The 23547-nt window shown below is 43.8% G+C and overlaps 1 protein-coding gene across 5 annotated transcripts; it reads right to left on the reverse strand.

Moving 5' to 3' along the window:
- Nucleotides 1-1163: 1163 nt before the first annotated feature.
- LOC311129558 (immunoglobulin-like domain-containing receptor 2) lies at nt 1164-21973 on the reverse strand. Of its 5 annotated transcripts, none has more exons than XM_084161873.1 (10): nt 21844-21973; nt 14802-15131; nt 13121-13240; nt 7038-7094; nt 5933-6079; nt 5668-5832; nt 5142-5255; nt 3816-4017; nt 2842-3583; nt 1164-2240 (listed from the first exon to the last, which is right to left on the reverse strand). In XM_084161873.1, exons 1-10 carry the CDS (start codon nt 21908-21910, stop codon nt 2205-2207), a joined length of 1980 nt encoding a protein of 659 aa, XP_084017999.1. In that variant the 5' UTR covers nt 21911-21973; the 3' UTR covers nt 1164-2204. The 5 variants fall into 5 exon arrangements, with proteins under 5 accessions (XP_084017999.1, XP_084017998.1, XP_084018000.1 ...); XM_084161872.1 differs by having other exon boundaries at nt 3816-4020; XM_084161874.1 differs by lacking the exon at nt 7038-7094 and having other exon boundaries at nt 3816-4020.
- Between the last annotated feature and the right edge of the window lie 1574 nt (nt 21974-23547).

The following is a 23547-nucleotide window of genomic DNA, read 5'->3' on the forward strand; positions in this document are numbered from 1 at the left end:
TGAAATCCTGCAGTGCCCGCAAGGTCCCCCTGCTCAAGAAAGCACATATACAGGCCCGTCTGAAGTTTGCCAATGAACATCTGAATGATTCAGAGGAAAACTGGGTGAAAGTGTTGTGGTCAGATGAGACCAAAATGGAGCTCTTTGGCATCAACTCAACTTGCCGTGTTTGGAGGAGGAGGAATGCTGCCTATGACCCCAAGAACACCATCAAACATGGAGGTGGAAACATTATTCGTTGGGGGTGTTTTTCTGCTAAGGGGAGAGGACAACTTCACCGCATCAAAGGGATGATGGACGGGGCCATGTACCGCCAAATCTTGGGTGAGAACCTCCTTCCCTCAGCCAGGGCATTGAAAATGGGTCATGGATGGGTATTCCAGCATGACAATGACCCAAAACACACGGCCAAGGCAACAAAGGAGTGTCTCAAGAAGAAGCACATTAAGGTCCTGGAGTGGCCTAGCCAGTCTCCAGACCTTAATCCCATAGAAAATCTGTGGAGGGAGTTGAAGGTTCGAGTTGCCAAACTTCAGCCTAAAAACCTTAATGACTTGGAGAAGATCTGCAAAGAGGAGTGGGACAAAATCCCTCCTGAGATGTGTGCAAACCTGGTGGCCAACTACAAGAAACGTCTGACCTCTGTGATTGCCAACAAGGGTTTTGCCACCAAGTACTTAGTCATGTTTTGCAGAGGGGTCAAATACTTATTTCCCTCATTAAAATGCAAATCAATTTATAACATTTTTGACATGCGTTTTTCTGGATTTTTTTGTTGTTATTCTGTCTCTCACTGTTCAAATAAACCTACCATTAAAATTATAGACTGATCATTTCTTTGTCAGTGGGCAAATGTACAAAATCAGCAGGGGATCAAATACTTTTTTCCCTCACTGTATGTGTCTTGGGGAATAAGAGATACTATGGTATAAATTGTTTGTTGTTTCACCTGTGCATGTGTGAAAATGTGCAAAATGAATGGTCATTGTCAGAGAAGGGTGTTAAGAGTTGTGAATATCTGTTGTGTTTTTGTGTGTAGATAAAGTTGTGAGCAAGCACTGTGTGTATTAAGCAGTTAACATAGATAAGAGATAAGATACAGATTCCAACCCCAATGTACACACACATAAAATGAAGTAATAATCACACACAATTGCACAATCTATGATAGGCAACAGGTGTTTATATGAAAATCATAAATGTCAAACAAGTGAAATACAAACATCTGCTCTGGCTGAATGGCACAGTTTCAAACCAGTTAACTGGGGCCCGTTCAATTAATACTGTGGGCTAATACAGAATAACATTACAGTGAAATTGCAAATCTGTAATACAAATTCAAGCTCAGTAGGTATAGTACACTTACAATAGGTACAGTATATGACACACACACACACACACACACACACACACCCACACACACACAATGAAGGCAGGTGAACCTGAGTTGCCATTTTATAGGCCCAATTGACACCTATAGTGTGATAAAATGTTTGGCATGTGGGGGAGTATTGGAGGTACAATTATAATGGCCAATTGGTAAATATAGATATAGAATATAGATAATTTCTGAAAACAATCCTGCACTTTAACACACATGAAATGATCCCATTAAGGTTATTTGATTACTTCTTTACCTACCTTTTTTCTAACCCCTTGTCCTAGCTCTCCCCACACCTAATAATACCTACCGATACATACAAATATCCCTAACCCCTAATTGCATCATTGCTGTCAGGGTAACTTCATGGGAACTGTAACCGTGAAGTTACCCTTATTGGTGAGAGAGCGGGACTGCTCTGTGGAATGCTTGGTTTGAGATGACAGATTAACCTGAATATGGGCATTCAGTGCACATACACACAAATGCTTCACACACACGCTGCACCCATACATACCCATTCAAATGGTGTGTATGTATGCATGCACGCTCAACACACATACAAACAATCATATTTTCCAAATGTTCCTCAATTCATGCATAAACAATGCACATTCCATTGTCATTTCATGATCCATGCAAGGTGCCTTCCAATCCTTCTGTGGATAGAAGCATTCTATTGGATAAGCCTTTCTCCATGTGGTTGATGCCTGATGTGCAGTTAGTCTCTACCAGGCTGATGCATGATGTTTTAAGTGAGTGATGCGTGATTCTCAATACTGGCAGTGCAGTGCAGGCACAGGATTGGGTTCTCTCTGGTGTATCACACTATGAGAGAGTCTCTGCTCAGAGCAGGGGTCTGTTAAAGAAATACACCAAGAGCCACACGTTAGATACCCTGCAAACATGTTGCTCATGCTCGATTAGTCAGGCCTGGTCAGTGAGGCAGTGTGGGGATCCACACCAATTATGCAGATCATGGTCTGTTAGTAATGTCTGTGAGTGAGTTCCACAAGAATGATGATACAATCACATACAGTAACATACATTCTTGTTGGCATTAAGATTTGACCCTTTTCCTCTAAAATAAAGCATTACACTTGAGAATGTATTCTTGAGTACATTATTTACAAAATATATACTAATTTACTAAATTAAAACATCAAAATAGTGCTTTCTGCCTATTTTTTCACATAACAATCAATCAACATGAAATACTTGTAGAAAATGTTTTGATTTATATAGTAAAAAAAAAAGTTAAACACCCACTGATAAAAAAATAAAGATGCTAAACATGGCCAGTTGGTTTAATACTAAGACACTTGGGTGGGTATACAGTTGGCAGTCTGTTAGAGACTGTTAGAGTTGCTGGGCTTTCTACGTCTGAGCTCTTCTATCTGTGACAACAGTTAGGGGAGAGGGGGGTGTTCTTCCACGTGACCCTCCTACAGGTAACTCACCATATTTCGGTTCTGGTCCCTGTCCTCTCTGTCCCCCTGTACGGTGTGTGCCAGTCCTTTAGGGGGACGGGTATAGGAGAACGGTTGCATGGCCGGGTCAGTGGTCCGGTACCGGTCTGAGGGTGGTTCGACAGTGCGGTAACGTTCAGCGGTTGGGTCGACCGTCCGATACCTTTCCACCTCCCACTCTGAGTACGGAGGCAAAGAGTCCTCCTCCTCGGGCCGGTTGCTAGATGACTGGCTGTAGAAACCATCGCTGCCCTTGCCCTTCGAACTGCCCTTGGAGGGAGTGTCACTATCCTCATCAGCCCGCCACTTTCCTCTCTCACCCCTCTCCCCCCTCTCTCCTGCCCCCCTCACCTTACGCTCCAATAGGTCATTAAGGAAAGCGTAATCGTAACCCCTCCCCCCCTGGGCGTGCTGGTGGGGGCGAGAGGGGCGATCGCGATCGCCATCCCACGTGTCCCTCCTCTTCTGCGGCGAGGGAGGGGGGCTGCGGCGGGGGTGCCAGTCGTTGTCCCGGTCTCCATGGAAATGGCGAGGGGGGCTGTGGTCCCAGTAGGGAGGGTAGTGCTCTCGACCCCGTAGCTCCAGGTCGTAGTCCCTGTCCTGGTCTCGGGGCTCGCCCCTCCGGGCACGGGGGCCGTAGGACATAGCAAACTCCTCCAGCTCATCCAGAGAGCCGGTACGCCCCCTTGTGCCCAATGTCTTCCTCTCCAGGTGCACAGAGCGAGGGTTCCACCTGAAACACAGGGAAGACAGGGGGGATCAGAGTACATAACAGATACACAAATGCAGGCACAGTGCTAACTAACATTTTAGTCCTACACTAAATACAAGATAATCAGGAATACAATATACAATACAACATCCTCTTCTCTTTCTTTCACACACAGACAGACAAAATATCTTGAGTACCTTAGAGACAGTCCTCACACAGTCTTACAGAGTTACAGTCACACACTCAGTGGTACCTGCTGTCTTGTTCGTCATCCGTGTCGTTGCCACGGTAATGCCTGGGTCGACGACTGTTGTGCACGGGAGCTGCCATGAGTTCTGATTGGTCATCTAGGTCGGCGATGGGCGGGAGAGCTTTCATCTGGACTGTCCGATAGGTCCGCCGGAAATCCGTGTCCCCTCCCTCATGCAGAGAGCTGAGCTCTGATAGGCTACTGGCTGCTGGGACAACACATCACTATGGAGACCGTTACTGCTTTCAAGAAAAGTTTTTACAATAGTGTTTTGAATCTGAATTGATCTACGACCTCTACACCACCATCATCACTATGCATCAACACTTCTAATTGAGTCACAGACACATCATCAAATATCACCCAAACTAACACAAACAACATCTGATAGCCAGAGTGTAAATATAGACTGGCCATTTTCAAAGTAAATGCTTTTGCTGATGGCGCTCATGGTCTGTTGCTCTTAGTTTGCATCTTGGGAGAGACATTATAGAAGGAATCTGAGCCAATTATGAAATTACAATATGCCACCCATAGAAACAGAATGCATAGAATGGGAATGCGTTCCATGGAACACACCAGCCAAAGGGCTGTCTTCCTCCGCCTTATTGGAATTTCCAATGACAAAATGCTTTCCACGGCAATCCATAAATAAATGTGTGTTTACAAAAAATTACTATACCTTCTTACATTGCCACTGGTTTGGAAATGAACTGTCATGTGAAATAGAGAACCATGCCATCTCATAGTATCTGATAAAAATGCAACAGTCCAATCAATACAGTGCACTGATGTCTTTTGTCTACAGTAAATCACCATCCATGGCCAAATGTGTTCTAGTGACATCATCCTGCCCCAATGGTCTGTGTAACCTCATGGTATTACTATTTGATTATCTACTAAAAACTGCTTAAAAACATTATGATAATACAGATAACATCGTCCAAAAATGTGTTGTACTTACTAATGTTGATAAAAGTTTACAAATGGATAATAAATAATTTAATAATGGTTTATAAGCAGTTTATAAGTAGTCCTTAAAAAGTTACCAAACAACATTTGACTGATTCAACACAGATGGATTCTCTCAGTAGATGGAATTAATGACATTCAGTGTATTTAGGGTTAGTTTGTTATTAATGGCGAAATCAAGTTAATGGAGAATGTAACGGAGGGTTTCTGATGAGGATGACAAACTTTTACACAAGCACTAACAAAGATACTTACATACAAACACACACATTAAACACAGACAGAGACAAATACGCAGACACGCACACACACAAACACAGGGATTATAGAGGAACTACTGACTCCGTACAGGCTTACATTGTGGAGGAGCCATCTTAGCAGAGGGAAACTGTCCCAGCTCCTTCTCTACGTAGTACAGAACCTTCATAGAGTCCTGACTGTGATTGGGCTGGAGACGATAGCCACTGCGTACTGTGGACACGGACGCACACACCCACGCCCACTTATATTAAGGATAAAAGCCACTATGGGCACAGTAAAAACCCAATTACACAAACAAAAACACATAAAAACACACACACACACACACACACACACACACATGAACATACGAATGCACCCATGCACACACACCTGGCCCACCTACCCACACACATACACGCACCCCCACACAGGTCTGGTCATATACAACTCCACCCAGTACAGAGACAGAAAATAAAGAGTGACATAAGAAGAGGGTTAGTTAACTCAGATGACCCTCTACAAATGGTAGTTAGTGTTACTGTGATATATCATGCAAAACGACATTTCCCACAATGCAGAATGGCTTGTCCAGGTCCTGTAGACTGAAAGGACGAGCGCAGGTGTGGGTTGGGTCACTCACCCCCAGCTAGGTTCTTCTCCACTGAGGGGAAGGAGACCATCTTAGGGTCCGCGAGGGATGGAGGGGCAAACGGGACCATGGTGGGGACCCCAGGGATGTAGTAGGGGGGGTACACAGCAATCTGGGGGGGCTGGCCACTCTTTGCCATCTTCCCCGCCTCATACACTGGAAAACAATAAAAAACTATATTAAAATCCTAAACTTTTAAAAAGGGAAGCAAGTGAATGTAAGACTGTGTGTGTTTGTGGTTGTGTGTGTTACTCACGGTGGCGTGGGCAGCAGCAGGTGTCGGGGCAGCAGCAGCAGCGGAGGTAGCAGCAGCAGGAGTGAGGGCAGCACTGACACCAGCAGATCCCCATCAACAAAAGGAACAAGATACTGCCCAGGACTACAGATCCCACAAACACCCACTCTGGAACACAAATACAGAGATTAATAAGACTACAGATCCCACAAACAGTAGAGATACACATCTTGTTACTTGAGTTAGTAACTACATGTGACTCACTCAAGTTACACCTTCTGCATCTCTGTCCTCTCTCCACATCTGTAATAATCATTGACATAAAAGGTAATATTAACCCCCCAACGCTCAGGGTGTAGAGAGGCAGAGCTTGCTGGCTTGGGCCTGCACTCCTATTGCAGCCTCACATCACGAGAAGGCTCTCAACACTAATGATGAACTTCGTCAGGGCATAAGCAGAAATTAAAAACTCAATACTTCAGTCAGCCCCTTGTGAAAAAACACATCCCAAGTATACCTCTTCAGAGAGACATCTAATTTTCGAAAGAGATTGGGGGTAGGGTTTCTTGTGAATAACACTGCTCCATTGAGGACACCATGCATTTAGTACTGTAGTAAGAATATGATTGGGACAGTAAGGTTTCCATTTTATAAATGCCGACAGATCATTTGTTGGGTTTCTGTATAAGCACTTTGTGACATCTGCTGATGTAAAAAGGGCTTTATAAATACATTTGATTTGTTCTGATCTCTGGTGGGAAAATGTGCATATTGTTTAATGCAGATTCGAGAATATTCGCATGAAAATCTGTCGCAAATTGGACGGAAACCTAGCTAGCGAGAGTGAGTTAATGCATGACTGTGGAGAGGCAGAATATAAGATGAGGCCACGAGCTGATTGGTTCTTTCCTCTGCAGTTGTTAAATCAATCAAGATTCCCAGAAGATGATTGGACAGTGAGAGATCAGCATGGGGGCGGGGTAGCAGAGCCAGAGCCGGGGATGTCACCGAGGGGAACAGGTAAGGAAGGGACAGGTGAGGTGAAAAGGCATAATCACACACAGATTGACAGACAGACAGAGAGAGACAGACAGTAGCCAGCGAATGAGGAGGCAAGCAGCCGTACCTGGCATAATCTCCACATCAAACTCTGGCAGGAGATCGTCCAGCACACCTGTCCTACCTGCAGAGAGAGGGACATCAGAGGTGAGGCGCAGCAGACAGGAAGTAGCAGAGGGCAGAGGTCAAAGGTGAGGCAAATCAGCCAATCAGATGGAGTTATTGACTGAGGATCATGCATTGAGACCGGCAGAGATTAATCAACAGAGGAACCAGGGGAAAACAGTACAAGTCGTCAACACCTGATGCTAAAGCCAAAGTGATAATCATCATTAATAATTTCCCATGATTAAAAATGGAGGTGAAAACAAAGTTCAAAGTGTGTCGCTTATTGATCTTCATGTAATAAAAAGCATGAGCTGACGCAAACCCACATATTTTTGTTGAGGTGCTGGCTAACGGAGGGTAAACTGTATAAATATAAAGAAAGTCGCACACTCTAAATATGCTCCTAACAATTCAATGGGTACACCTAACCAACGTTGCGGCACGCAGTGCCTTCTTTAGGGTTATTGATCTCCACACACACTAACCCAGTCTTAAAGGCCACGAGTTCTGAGGTCAGGGGTCAAACTCTCACCTCTCATCTCACACTGAACCTAATTTTAGCAGGGTGCTGTATTTTTGTGATGTTACCGTATGGGGCAGGGTGTAACGGGGACAGACACTTCTGAAGCATTCTGGGACACCAATTAACCATTAGAGCTCATCAGGGAAAGAGGGCCAGACGAACAATATCGCCATGGTAACAATGGCAGCTTTGTTTTTGCTAAACGTGAGCGAGACAGAGGAAGGGAGGGAAAAGTTAAGGGAGATAGAGACAGAGTGAGAGAACGATAAAGGGCAATGGAGATAGAGAGAAAGAGGGAGAGACAGAGAAAAATAATAGTGGGACCGGTCTGTGGCCTCACCCAAACGCCAAAATAAACTGATTCTAATCTCTATGTTTATCTCTCTAGATAGGTTCAACAGGGTTGCTAAAATACCTGGTTTACACACATTAAGTGTGTGTGTGTGTGTGTGTCTCTACATATCAATCTAAAGGGCTCTTTGATTTAACAGGCCTGCTAGCTGTCGGGGTAGACTGAACTCCCACAGCCAGACAGGCTCCAGTAGTCATGAAGATAAATAGCACACTCCTCTCCTCTGATACAAAAAAAAACACACACACGAACACACACACACACACACACACACACACACAGATCCTACCACCCTGCTCTGGCACTGAGTCATATAAACCCAGCTGAGCTCAGTAACCTGAGAGAAACTACACTACCGTTCAAAAGTTTGGGGTCACTTAGAAATGTCCTTGTTTTCGAAAGAAAAAACATTTCTTTGTCCATTAAAATAACATCAAATTGATCAGAAATACAGTGTAGACATTGTTAATGTTGTAAATGGCTATTGTAGCTGGAAACGGCTGATATACACTGCTCAAAAAAATAAAGGGAACACTTAAACAACACATCCTAGATCTGAATGAATGAAATAATCTTATTAAAATACTTTTTTTTTTACATAGTTGAATGTGCTGACAACAAAATCACACAAAAATTATCAATGGAAATCTAATTTATCAACCCATGGAGGTCTGGATTTGGAGTCACCCTCAAAATTAAAGTGGAAAACCACACTACAGGCTGATCCAACTTTGATGTAATGTCCTTAAAACAAGTCAAAATTAGGCTCAGTAGTGTGTGTGGCCTCCATGTGCCTGTATGACCTCCCTACAACGCCTGGGCATGCTCCTGATGAGGTGGCGGATGGTCTCCTGAGGGATCTCCTCCCAGACCTGGACTAAAGCATCCGCCAACTCCTGGACAGTCTGTGGTGCAACGTGGCGTTGGTGGATGGAGCGAGACATGATGTCTCAGATGTGCTCAATTGGATTCAGGTCTGGGGAACGGGCGGGCCAGTCCATAGCATCAATGCCTTCCTCTTGCAGGAACTGCTGACACACTCCAGCCACATGAGGTCTAGCATTGTCTTGCATTAGGAGGAACCCAGGGCCAACCGCACCAGCATATGGTCTCACAAGGGGTCTGAGGGTCTCATCTCGGTACCTAATGGCAGTCAGGCTAGCTCTGGCGAGCACGTGGAGGGCTGTGCGGCCCCCCAAAGAAATGCCACCCCACACCATGACTGACCCACTGCCAAACCGGTCATGCCAGAGGATGTTGCAGGCAGCAGAATGTTCTCTACGGCGTCTCCAGACTCTGTCACGTCTGTCACATGTGCTCAGTGTGAACCTGCTTTCATCTGTGAAGAGCACAGGACGCCAGTGGCGAATTTGCCAATCTTGGTGTTCTCTGGCAAATGCCAAACATCCTGCACGGTGTTGGGCTGTAAGCACAACCCCCACCTGTGGACGTCGGGCCCTCATATCACCCTCATGGAGTCTGTTTCTGACCGTTTGAGCAGACACATGCACATTTGTGGCCTGCTGGAGGTCATTTTGCAGGGCTCTGGCAGTGCTCCTCCTGCTCCTCCTTGCACAAAGGCAGAGGTAGCGGTCCTGCTGCTGGGTTGTTGCCCTCCTACAGCCTCCTCCACGTCTCCTGATGTACTGGCCTGTCTCCTGGTAGCGCCTCCATGCTCTGGACACTACGTTGACAGACACAGCAAACCTTCTTGCCACAGCTCGCATTGATGTGCCATCCTGGATGAGCTGCACTACCTGAGCCACTTGTGGGGTTGTAGACTCAGTCTCATGCTACCACTAGAGTGAAAGCACCGCCAGCATTCAAAAGTGACCAAAACATCAGCCAGGAACTGAGAAGTGGTCTGTGGTCACCACCTGCAGAACCACTTCTTTATTGGGGGTGTCTTGCTAATTGCCTATAATTTCCACCTGTTGTCTATTCCATTTGCACAACAGCATGTGAAATGTATTGTCAATCAGTGTTGCTTCCTAAGTGGACAGTTTGATTTCACAGAAGTGTGATTGACTTGGAGTTACATTGTGTTGTTTAAGTGTTCCCTTAATTTTTTTGAGCAGTGTATAATGGAATATCTACATAGGCGTACAGAGGCCCATTATCAGCAACCATCAGTCCTGTGTTCCAATGGCACGTTGTGTTTGCTAATCCAAGTTTATAATTTTAAAAGGCTAATTGATCATTAGAAAACCATTTTGCAATTATGTTGGCACAGCTGAGAACTGTTGTGCTGATTAAAGAAGCAATAAAACTGGCCTTCTTGAGACTAGTTGAGTATCTGGAGCATCAGCAATTGTGGGTTCGATTACAGGCTCAAAATGGCCAGAAACAAAGAACTTTCTTCTGAAACTCGTCAGTCTATTCTTGTTCTGAGAAATGAAGGCTATTCCATGCGAGAAATTGCCAAGAAACTGAAGATCTCGTACAACGCTGTGTACTACTCCCTTCACAGAACAGCGCAAACTGGCTCTAACCAGAATAGAAAGAGGAGTGGGAGGCCCCGGTGCACAACTGAGCAAGAGGACAAATACATTAGAGTGTCTGGCAGCTTCATTAAATAGTACCCGCAAAACACCAGTCTCAACGTCAACAGTGAATAGGCGACTCCGGGATGCTGACCTTCTAGGCAGAGTTGCAAAGAAAAAGCCATATCTCAGACTGGCCAATAAAAAGAAAAGATTAAGATGGGCAGTCTGAGATATGGCTTTTTCTTTGTAACTCTGCCTAGAAGGTCAGCATCCCGGAGTCACTGTTGACGTTGAGACTGGTGTTTTGCAGCAACAAAATAGGAAAAATGCCAAGGGGGGTGAATACTTTCGCAAGCCACTGTATATGACCTGCAGCATGGTCAAGCAAGTTAATGTTTGACAGTTTATAAACAACTTCTGATTTAGAACTACGGCGTTACCGCAAGTCAGCACAAAGACAACAGGAGGACTGCCTCCGCTATTCCAGCACCATTTCAACTTAAACATTTAAACATCATCAAATTAACAAGGCTATACATGCTTAGTTTAATACACTGAAAAAAAAACTTAAAGATACCAAAAACAATTTAGTCCAATCAATGTTGCTAAATATCATGTGGCTGTCCATGGTACTTATTTCTGTGTGTGTGTGGGCGTGCGCAAGAAAAAAATTAAAGTTGACTCATCCTACTTGTAGACTAGTTGAATGCCAATGCCATCCTCCACTCTTTCAATTTGGCAAAATGGTCTATGGCGCTGTCATACTTTTAGTTTTAGTTTTTTAGGCTACCTAGCTAAAATGCTTGCTAGCCTAACTTCCTCATATGGGCAACAATGAACCAGCTAAGTTAGCTAGCTAGTTAACGTGAGCCTACTAGGCTACATATTGAACTTCAATCGTCTCAGGCCAGTGGCACAATATTTGAATTTATGGTTAGATCAGAATCGCCAATCGTTAAAACCACAAGTCCAAATCCACATCTCCATCCATGGCTTAGGAAAGGGCCGATTTAGCAAGCTAGCTACTGCAGGACATCAACAAAAGCAGACCAGAAACTGACACGTGTTTCTAACAATGATGACGTTTTGCTTAGGATGTGATTTGATTGGTGTGAAGCAAAATCCAAACTGGCCTCCCTTGGGGGCGTTTTGCTGCACCAGGACAACCCACAGTTGAGCTCAGGTCAACGCTGATTGGCTAATTATTTTATTTATTTTTTATCAAGGGAGGCCAAATGCTTGCTGGCATCAATCAATCAATGAAATGCTACGGCGGCAACATGCCATATTCTTTTGTTCCAGACAGCATCAGATATATGGACTACATATACTGAGACAGAGGGGCGCTGTTTCCCTCGCTCTGATGATTTCTGATGAGATTCAGCCACTTGCGAATTGACGGAAAATTATGAAAACGCAGAGACGAAAGATTAAATAATTTAATCAATTGTATTTTTTTATTGGACAAATATTTTGGGAAGCCTGGCTTCCCTTGACATCCATGAATACATGCCACTGAGTGAGAGAGGGAGTTAGGAGAAAGAGAGGACATGAGAAGGGGAGAGAGGGAAGGAAAGAGGAACAAGAAGAGAAGGAGAGAGTTCAGGAACTCAGTCTCAGTCCCACCATAAGGACAAAGTCATCCTCTAAACTCTCCTAGCCCTCGACAGTCATAAATACAGCAGACGGTAACATGAGAGAGAGAAGGGAGACTGGTGCCTCTTGAGTGAGAGGAGTAGGAGGGGGTGCTAAGACACACAGACTAACCCTGAAGGAATTACAATGGGTTCAACAACTCAAACTCTGGTGGTGTGTGTACAAGGCCAAAGTCAGCTCCTCTCCTGTGTTACAACAAAACGCTCTGTCTTTCACTCTCTCCTTTTACGTCTACACCACTGACCCTTAACATGCTTTAGTCCCGTTCCCCCAAATAAAGGAATGTTGCCATGGCAACAGCTTAAGAAGTGGATTACATAGCTCACAACAATTACATAGAACTACTCTCTGTAATGTATGTTGTAAACTCTCTATTATGTAGCCTATTTTCAATGGTGTGGCACAACAGTCTACCTGGCCTATATCTGAGGTTATAAGGGTTTATGTATGGCTATGTCAGGGTTATGTCAGCTGTTCTACAAGGGTAAGCTCTGCCAAACAATGGGTCCTCTCAGAGAGGATCAGAACCGTGTGTAGAGCAGCGCACGCCATTCTGCCTGTCGTCATGGCAGCACTTGTAAGTGCACTTTGGAAGGCAGATGCCCTCTAGAGCAAGGATGTTTATATTTAAGCACTCCATTATGAACCATATCAAACAAACAAATACACTTACCCTACACACCGACACACACACACACGTGAACACACACACCACAGTCAGCATATGAGACTGGTGCAATGGCACAAATCCATTGGTTTTAGTGTGCGCATTGGTTTTACTGCTGTGGTAAGGTTCAGAAAGTGAGACACAAGACAATACATATGAGTATACTTGTTTCCTACTTCCTCAATTCCCAAATCCTTTCAAACCAGAGTGGACCTCGAAATAAGAAAGCCCCAGCAGAATGTTCAGATTTCTGTTAATTTCCGTTCTTTCCCTTCCTCTTTGATGTTGAGGTGGTTGAATTCCTGTGTTTAATGTTTACTTCCTGTGTGTGTAGGGTTCACTTCCTGTGGTCACTCACCCAGCACCAGTACCTCCATCTGTCCCTCGTTCTTCCCCTCCAGGTCGTCAGCGATGACTATCTTACAGAAGTACACACCGCTGTCACCCCACTGCAGCTTCCCGATCCGCAGGTCCGCCTCTGGACAGGGACAGGACACAGGGTCAGAGGTCAGGACAAGGGTCATAGGTGAGAGGTCAAATGATATGAGAGCATGGTCAGTATCTCCTATGAAAAAACTATAAACCTATAAAAGCTCTGAAAAACGATACATATGAAACCCATTTAACAAATAATCGACAACTGCATACTGTAACAAAATTATATACTGTTAAGCCAGGTGTACACTACACGATTTTGGCCCCGATTTAGCTGTCCCAAACAAGTTTTTGAGGTCGGAGACAAAATCCCCATGTCGTTGCCTACTCGGGGCGTGCGGCCGTCACTGGTGCTCGTTTAATGTGAGCGGGTCAGAGACGCAATCTGAGGGCTACCGATCCCGTCTTTGAGCAGTCCCAGACGTCCCGATATTTTCAAACATGTTTGATTTCACCAGCACAAAATCTACAATGCTCTTGTAGTGTAAGATGTACAACGACAACTTTTAAGGAAGGTGATCAGCGATAGACAAAGAGAGCTCGGCAGAGAAGAAGCCAGTGAGATGATGACGTTGTTTCGCATCACACAGAATGTGTGTTGGTACTTGCCTTTAACCAAAGTGTCAAATCGTTACACCTCTAAAGTTCACAGGCAATGTTACTTAATTCAAAATGTTGGCTAGATATTTCAACTCTGTATGGCAAGCGTAAATGTCTGACTGAAAATGTTTGAGGCTGGTTTGAACCACAGCTGGTTCTACTGTAGCTACGTTAACAATCTAATCACATCATCACATCATTGTTTTCGCGAGACAGCGTGGTGGTATTGAGAATCCTCACGACCAAGTGAAGAATCTTGTAGTGTGTGACACCCTGTCTGTGCCAAACCTACAAAACTACAGGAAAGACGGTCGTTTAATGTGAGAGGCTCAGTGAAGTTAAGATTTTGAAAGTCGTGTAGTGTACACCCGGCGTTAGTCAAACAATATACTGAACAAACCTCAAAGATACATTACATTGACATTTGACACATTCATACATCCTACAGCTTCCTATTAAGATTTATGACAACAGGAGGGTGTTTTGTTAAAAGAGACACAAAAGTATGTGGGTGCTCTCTATTGAAAGGCAGAAAAAAGGTGGGTATTTCATTTGGATAAGAAGCTCAATGGTTTATTGTAAATAGGATAAGAGAGGGCAGTGTGTGAAGAGACCACTCCATTGTGAACAGGGGGCAGTGTCGTTAATGTGTGTGTGAGTGTGAGTGTATGGCCTGGTCTATTGTGAAGCAGAGACAGAGAAGGACTATTTCAGGAACAGGAGAAGCAGAGCACAAGCAGCCATGTTTCCTGTTGGGAGATGGATCATAAACAGTAGAGAGACTGGGATAATAGACAGGCTATGACGGACAAGGCCACCGCCTATAACACTGAAGTAAACAGCATTGAAGCGTGTGTGTGGACATGTCGTATGTCTTCCCTGACAACATTTCCACAAGCACAGCCTTCTAGTCATAGAAGCTCTTAAAACTACAAACACCGCCACACACACACACAACTTCCAATCACAACACAAATCTACTCCTTAACAAATCTTCACAGTACTGTTGACGATGGCGATGTCTCGGCCCTTGTAGTGCTCAGCCAGCGTCATGGAGGGTCCTTGGCTGGAGGCTACGATGCGGACGGTGCGGCTGCTGTCGGAGCACTCCAGGTGGGCCGCGGTGCCCAACTCGGACCCCTGGACCCTCAGGCTCTCGGGGAAGGTGAAGGAGTCTCGTGTGCGGTCGCGGCAGTAGGATTTGTACCACCATTGCACCACAGGGGTCTGGGAGGAAGGCGTGTGGTACTGGCACTCGAGCACCACCGACTGGAAGAGCATGGCGAAACGCCTCTTCTCCCGAACGCTCACCTGCACCCCCGCACACACACAGACTGATACACACACAGACAGACAGGGTGTGAGAAAATTAGGGAGAAAATAGAGGGGAAGAGGTAATTTAATAATACAATAATCAAAACAATATATTTATGTTATATTATGCCGATATAAAGTTAACACAGTCCAATGACTGGAGAAGTAGGCATCACATTTTAAATATCTAACGGCAGTCTGCATATAAGGCCTTTAACGTACACTACATGACCAAAAGTATGTGGACACCTGCTCATCGAACATCTCATTCTAAAATCATGGCCATTTATATGGAGTTGGTCCCCCCTCTACTGCTATAACAGCCTTCCATTCAGGCACAAAAGCATTAGTGAGGTCGGGCACTGATGTTGGGCGATTAGGCCTTGCTCACAGTCGGCGTTCCAATTCATCCCAAAGGTAATTGATGGGGTTGAGGTCAGGGCTCTGTGCAGGCCAGTCAAGTTCTTCCACACCGATCTCGACAAACCATTTCTTCTGTATGGGCCTCTCTTTGTGCACGGGGTCATTATCATGCTGAAACAGTAATGGGCCTTCCCCAAACGGTTGCCACAAAGTTGGAAGCACAGAATCGTCTAGAATGTCATTGTATGCTGTAGTGTTAAGATTTCCCTTCACTGGAACTAAGGAGCCTAGCCCGAACCATGAAAAACAACCCCAGACCATTGTTCCTCCTCTACCAAACTTTACAGTTGGCACTATGCATTGGGGCAGGTAGTGTTCTCCTGGCATCCGCCAAACCCATATTACTCCGTCTGACTGCCAGATGGTGAAGCGTGATTCATCACTCCAGAGAACGTGTTTCCACTGCTCCAGAGTCCAATGGCGGTGAGCTTTACACCACTCCAGCCGACGCTTGGCATTGCGCATGGTGATCTTAGGCTTGTGTGCGGCTGCTCGGCCACGGAAACCCATTTCATGAAGCTACCGACAAATAGTTATTGTGCTGACGTTGCTTCCAGAGGCAGTTTGGAACTCAGTAGTGAGTGTTGCAACCGAGTACAGATGATTTTTACGCTCTTCAGCACTCAGCGGTCCCGTTCTGTGAGCTTGTGTGGCTTACCACTTCGCGGCTGAGCCGTTGTTGCTCCGAGACGTTTCCACTTCACAATAACAGTACTTACAGTTGACCGGGGCAGCTCTAGCAGGGCAGAAATTTGACGAACTGACTTGTTGGAAAGGTGGCATCCTATGACGGTGCCACGTTGAAAGTCACTGAGCTCTGCAGTAATGCCATTCTACTGCCAATGTTTGTCTTTGGAGATTGCATGGCTGTGTGCTTGAGTTTCTACACCTGTCAGCAACAGGTGTGGCTGAAATAGCCGAATCCACTAATTTGAAGGGGTGTCCACATACTTTTGGCCATGTAGTGCATCTTTTGAATAGCCAGAGAAACATACAAATGGTAAGGAGATTAGACTTTACAGTTGAACGCTCTCCAACACCAGCTTTGAGAAGCACCCAGTCCATCACCACTTGAACCAAACACATAGCCTCTACCCATAGTAGAGCCCACAGTAGAAACCGAAAGTATTTCAGTCCAACTCACCCTTACATACCCCCTACACATCCAACAGGTTAAGGTGGATTCCAGACATACCCTCTCAGTTAATTAAACCACAAAACTCAGGAGAGGGTCTGTCTCTGTTGTGGAAGTGATGACCTGATTTCACCAATGCCAAAAAACATCTGGTCTGGTTCCACTGAGAACCGTGTGTATGTGTGTGTGTGTATGCGTAATGATGACTCCAACTCAATCCCCAACTGGGAGATTGCCAAGTGGTGACTTGCATAATATCTAAAGGGGGAGAGAGAGACAGAGATGGGATGGGGGCTCCTCTCTCCAGTACACGGGAGGTCACAGAGGTTACATTCCGCCGGGTGTGGGGGGCAGGGACAGGACTGTAGGAGGGAGGTAGGGGGTTGTCATAATAAAGGGGAACAGTGAGGGGGTCGTGGCCAGAGCAGTATCCTCTGTAGCCAGTCTTGTTAGGTCTGGGTGGGGCAGGCAGCAGGAACTCACTCCAAACATTTCCCAGAAAAGAGGAAATCACAGCAAACGGTTCTACAGAGCGGCCCTCTCCTTAGCAGCACTTTCCCAAGTTTTCAGTTTAGTGCAGATGAAGGGAATGTGACAAGGAGGGGAAGCAGTTTTACACAGATTGAGATTCACACTTTGTACTGAAGAGGAGCCAGGGTGATTCATGATGATGGCCTTCAAATGACCTACAGAGCTCCAATTAGACATTGCCGCTAACTACAGATCTAGGATCAGGCTAAATAAATATCTGACCCTGCACCAACAGTTCACCAACTCCTCCTACTGAGTCAGAGGTAGATGTCAGTTACCTCTGGACAGTGCAAAACAAATGACCCATCTACACACAAAACCCTATAATGACAAAGTGAAAACATGTTTTTAGAATTTTGGGCAAATTTATTGAAAATGAAATACAGAAAACATTTATTTACATAAGTATTCACACCCCTGAGTCAACACTTTGTAGAAGCACCTTTGGCGGCGATTACAGCTTTGAGTCATCTTGGGTATTACTGTATCAGCTTTGCACATCTGGATTTGGGGATTTTCTTCCATTCTTCCTTGCAGATTTTCTCAAGCTCTGTTAAGTTAGATTTTGAGCGACGTGAACAGCAATCTTCAAGTCTTTCCACAGATTTTCAATGGGTTTCAAGTCTGGGCTTTGGCTGGGCCACTCAAGGACTTTCACATTCTTGTTCTGAAGCCATTTCAGCTTTGTTTTGGCTGTATGTTTGGGGTCATTGTCCTGTTGAATGTAAATCTTTGCCCTGGTCCAAGGTCGTTTGCACTCCGAAACAGGTTCTCACCAAGGATTTGCCTGTATTTGGCTCCATTTATTGTTTCCTCCATCCAGTCTCCCAGTCCCTGCCGCTGAAAAGCATCACCATAGCATGATGCTGCCACCACCATGCTTTACAGTAGGGATGGTGTTAGACGGGTGAGGAGCTGTGTCTGGTTTTCTCCAGACATAGCGCTTTGCATTCAGGCCAAAGAGTTACATTTTTGTCTCATCAGACCACAGAATCTTTTGCCTTATGATCTGTCTTTCACGTGCCTTTTTGCAAACTCCAGGCGTGCTATCATGTGCCTTTTTCTCAGGAATGGCTTCAGTCTTGCCACTCTCCCATAAAGCCCAGATTGGTGAAGTGCTATAGAGAATGTTGTCCTTCTGGCAGGTTCTCCTATCTCAGCCAATAAACCCTGTAGTTCTGTCAGAGTGGCCATTGGGTTCTTGGTCACCTACCTGACCAAGGATCTTCTTGCCCGGTTGCTCAGTTTGGTCGGACGGCCAGCTCTAGGCAGAGTCTGGGTAGTTCCATATTTCTTCTATTTCCCAATGATGGAGACTGTGCTCTTGGAAAAACTTTCAACACTCTAGAAATAGTTTTATACTCATCACAATTCTATCTCGGAGATCTACGGACAGTTCCTTGGACTTTATGGTATAGTTTCTGATCTGACATTCTGCATTGTCAACTGTGGGACCTTATACAGTATAGACAGGTGTGTTTCTTTCTAAATCATGTCCAAACAATTGAATTGGCTACAGGTGGACTACAATCAAGTTGTAGAAATTAGATGCACCTGAGCTCAATTTGGAGTGTCATAGCAAAGGGGTGTGAATACTTATGTAAATTAGATATTTCTGTTTTTCATTTTCAATACATTTGCGAAATTTTCAAAAAACATGTTTTCACCTTGTCATTATGGGGTATTTTGCGTAGATGTGTGAGAAAAAACCCATATTTAATCCATTTTGACTTCAGGCTGTAATACAACAAAATGTGGAATAAGTCAAGGGGTATGAATACTTTATGAAGGCAATGTATGTGGACAACAGAATGGAGGAGGGGGATGGGAGGACTCCAACCAATGAGATTATATCATCTGGCCCAGTCGGGTGTAAACAGCCAATTAGCGGTTAGAGATTTGAAGAAGAGTTTCTTACATTCTAGCGAGGGAGAAAGAGAGGGACAGAGAGAATGGACAGGGTGGGACACCTTGGTAACCTCAGGATTCACGTACCACCAAGAAAACTATTCTGGGACCTTTGATCTCTAATGGAGAACAACACAAAAACTGTCCATGCATGTAACCAGGCACTCCAAAACACATCTTTATAAACCTCTAAAAATACCCACAAGTGTGACATAAAAATAATGACACATTTATACCTATGATCCTGATTCAACTCACAAAATATACATTTCCTAATCCATTTTCACAACAACAGAATACCAAAAACACTTGCAACTACACTGAAGAAAAATATAAACGCAATATGTAAAGTGTTGGTCCCATGTTTCATGAGCTGAAATAAAAGACCCCAGAAATGTTCCATATGCACAAAAAGCTTATTTCTCTCAAATGTTGTGCACAACTTTGTTTACATCCCTGTTAATGAGCATTTCTCCTTTGCCAAGATAATCCATCCACCTGACAGGTGTGGTATATCAAGAAGCTGATTAAACGGCATGATCATTACACAGGTGCACCTTGTGCTGGGGACAATAAAAGGCCACTCTAAAATGTGCAGTTTTGTCACACAACACAATGCCACAGATGTCTCAAGTTTTGAGGGAGCGTACATTTAGCATGCTGACTGCAGGAATGTCCACCAGAGCTGTTGCCAGAGAATTGAATGTTCATTTCTCTACAATAAACTGCCTCCAAGTCGTTTTAGAGAACTTGGCCAGTACGTCCAACCGGCCTCACAACCGCAGACCACGTGTAACCACGCCAGCCCAGGACCTCCACATCCGGCTTCTTCACCTGTGAGATCGTCTGCGACCAGCCACCCGGACAGCTGATGAAATTGTGGGTTTGCACAACCGAAGAATTTCTGCACAAACTGTCAAAAACCATCTCAGGGAACCTCATCTGCGTGCTCGTCGTCCTCACCAGGGTCTTGACCTGACTGCAGTTCAGGCGTCGTAACAGACTTCAGTGGGCAAATGTTCACCTTCGATGGCCACTGGCACGCTGGAGAAGTGTGCTCTTCACGGATGAATCCCGGTTTCAACTGTACCGGGCAGATGGCAGACAGCATGTATGGCATCATGTGGGCGAACGCTTTGCTGATGTCAACATTGTGAACAGAGTGCCCCATGGTGGCGGTGGGGTTATGGTATGGGCAGGCATAAGCTACGGACAACAAGCACAATTGCATTTTATCGATAGCAATTTGAATGCACAGAGATACCGTGACGAGATCGTGAGGCCCATTGTCGTGCTATTCATCCGCTGCCATCACCTCATGTTTCAGCATGATAATACACAGCCCCATGTCACAAGGATCTGTACACAATTCTTGGAAGCTGAAACTGTCCCAGTTCTTCCATGACCTGCATACTCACCGGACATGTCACCCATTTAGCATGTTTGGGATGCTATGGATTGACGTGTACGACAGCGTGTTCCAGTTCCCGCCAATATCCAGCAACTTCACACAGTCATTGAAGAGGAGTGGGACAACATTCCACAGGCTACAATCAACAGCCTGATCAACTATATATGAAGGAGATGTGTCGCGCTGCATGAGGCAAATGGTGGTCACACAAGATACTGACTGGTTTTCTGATCCACGCCCCTACTTTTTTTTTAAGGTATCTGTGACCAACAGATGCATATCTGTGTTCCAAGTCAAGTGAAATCCATAGATTAGGGCCTAATGAATTTATTTAAATTGACTAATTTCCTTATATGAACTGTAACTCAGTGGTACACCATCAAATAGTGTTCTCTTTTTACTCCATCAAATAGTGTTCTCTTTTCTTGAAGAGTAGACAACACAAACTGAGGTTTACCATTCAAGTTATAGTTTAACCAGTCTACTAGGCTCTTCTTGGTCAAAGCTCTGAGTCACTCCATGCTTCCTGACCACATCAGGCCCTTTCATTCCAAACAACTGACACGTTTTCCTGCCAGGCATTCCAACACAATGACTTGACTCCCTAGAGGGCTGTTTTTTGTTCTTGTATAGGTCTACAGAAATACCTCTTCAAAATACTAAATTAAATAATGGTTAAATTACTATTCATTTACCAAATTAAAGGTGGGAAATTGGGCTCTCAGAATGAAAGTTCTAAGTGTGTTATAATAGAGGACCTGTGTATCTCTGCCTAGTAAATGTGTATGTGGGTCATTGGGGTGCAGGCATAACATGGATCTTGTCTGAATAACGGGACCTATTTCTATTTTTTATTTAACCTTTATTTTGACAGGGAAGTCATACTGAGACTATGGTATATTTTACAGATAAGCCCTGCATAAATACAAACACACAATATACACAATTACAAAATATATTAAGAATAACCGGGTTTTCACTAGCGTCCTCATTCCACACATTCCTCCTGTAATTTATGACAAAATACAATAGAGAAAAACAAGAGTAGGCCAGCTAAGGCCTATTATCACTGCACAGATTCAACACTAAAGCAAATCAGATGAATCCCCCAAAACAAGTGGGCAGACAAAAGTATGTTTATATAAATAAAAATAAAGGGAATCCAAAAGTCATGTTGACTGTTGAGGTCATAGCCTACTGTAAAGGTAGACCCGTTAGTTCCTGGAATAAAGTGAAGGGATCAAACTGTTGCTGGCTGCATCCAAGGCTTTCGCAGACAAATGACAAAACAACATGCTGAATGAGTAAAGAAAAAAACATTTACCTGTTATGGACAAAATAATCCATCGACCTAACAGCAAGTTCATTTTTCGGAAAAAAACGTTTCGCATTCAGATAGAATTAATCCACATTTTCGTCCTGCCCATTGTTCGCCTCATTCTTTGGTCCGCTGAGTGCGCACAAGAATAAATGCGGAGAGCAAAAGTCTTTAATCTGAGACCAGGGGGAGTGTACCACTTCACCAGCGGGTGTGCTCCAACTGCACTCCAACAAATAAATGTAAACAAATATGTTTTACCATCCTTTTACCTAGAATAATCGTACAAGCACGCGTTTAAACAGTTTCGTGATTTAAAACACTACATAAAACACTACATAAACGGGTCTACAAAAACTAAAATTGAAAACTTTTGTATTTATTTTAAAAAATATAAAATCAGGTCATACTAACTCCGGTGTGATCCTTTGCAATTTTAAGAATTTAAACGAAAATAATCCTGAGATAGTTCTGCTTTTCCTCCACTTCTTCACTTTATTATCATTCAAAAAATGCTATTTGATTAAATAAAATTAATACAAATTCAGTTATTAAATTACATAATTATTTTCATTGCATTGCCATAAATCATACTTAACCAGACTGTTAATTTATTGATTTACATAATTACTAGAAAATAAAAAGGATGTAGGCCTACTTTCACCACAAAAACATTATTAAAAGACATAGCACAGAGTCAAAACCATTCCATGATTACACACATACTCATTACAGTTATTGACCTCATGGAGTCACAACCAATTATGTATATATTCACCTGTTGACTGACAGGGGGTGCTGTTTTGAATCCACAGCTCCTCCATCTTGGCTTGGCACTCCCCCACCATTGTAAAAAAATATTTTGGAAGCTATAGAAATGCATTTATAAAATGTCTACATTTGTTTTTGCCACGTTTATTCCTTAATGCATACTTTTAAATTATATTATGTGAGCTAAACATAAAAACTAAAACATATATATTTTTTAAAATCATTAGTGTAGAATTTTTAGAAAGTTCTAATGTTACTGTCCACACTACAAAAAAAAAAACTTAAATACATGTAATTTTGTCCTTGAAACATTTAATTGAAATACTGTAGAATTCCAGTCATTGCTATGGAGGACTGCTTCTTCTGGGGAGTGCCAATATGGCCAACCAGTGGCTACAGTGGAATACTCGTTTCTGATTGGCTTGAAGGGCATTCTAGAGCGTGCATTATGTAAAGGATAATCAACGAGGGGCTATGCGTTCTATGGAAAATAATGAACGACATGGAAGGTGTGTTCCAGAAAACACATAGAGCCCCGAGTTGATTATCCCTTTTATACCATGGCTATAATTTAACACATTTGCCGCTAGAAATGTGTTCATTTGCCGGTAGAAATTTGTTCAACATCCACTGAAGTAGCTAGCAAGTTTACACTAGATAGCTACAGTAGTTGCCATGATAACCAAGCAAACATACACTCCTGGTCAAAAGTTTAAGAACACCTACTCATTCAAGGGTTTTTCTTTATTTTTTACTATGTTCTACATTGTAGAATAATAGTGAAGACATCACAACTATGAAATAACACATATGGAATCACGTAGTAACCAAAAAGGTGTTAAACAAATCAAAATATATTTCAGATTTGAGATTCTTCAAATAGCCACCCTTTGCCTTGATGACAGCTTTGCACACTCTTGGCATTCTCTTAACCAGCTT

Source organism: Coregonus lavaretus, assembly GCF_964263955.1.
Source record: "Coregonus lavaretus genome assembly, chromosome: 5".
In the NCBI taxonomy this organism is placed as follows: domain Eukaryota; kingdom Metazoa; phylum Chordata; class Actinopteri; order Salmoniformes; family Salmonidae; genus Coregonus; species Coregonus lavaretus.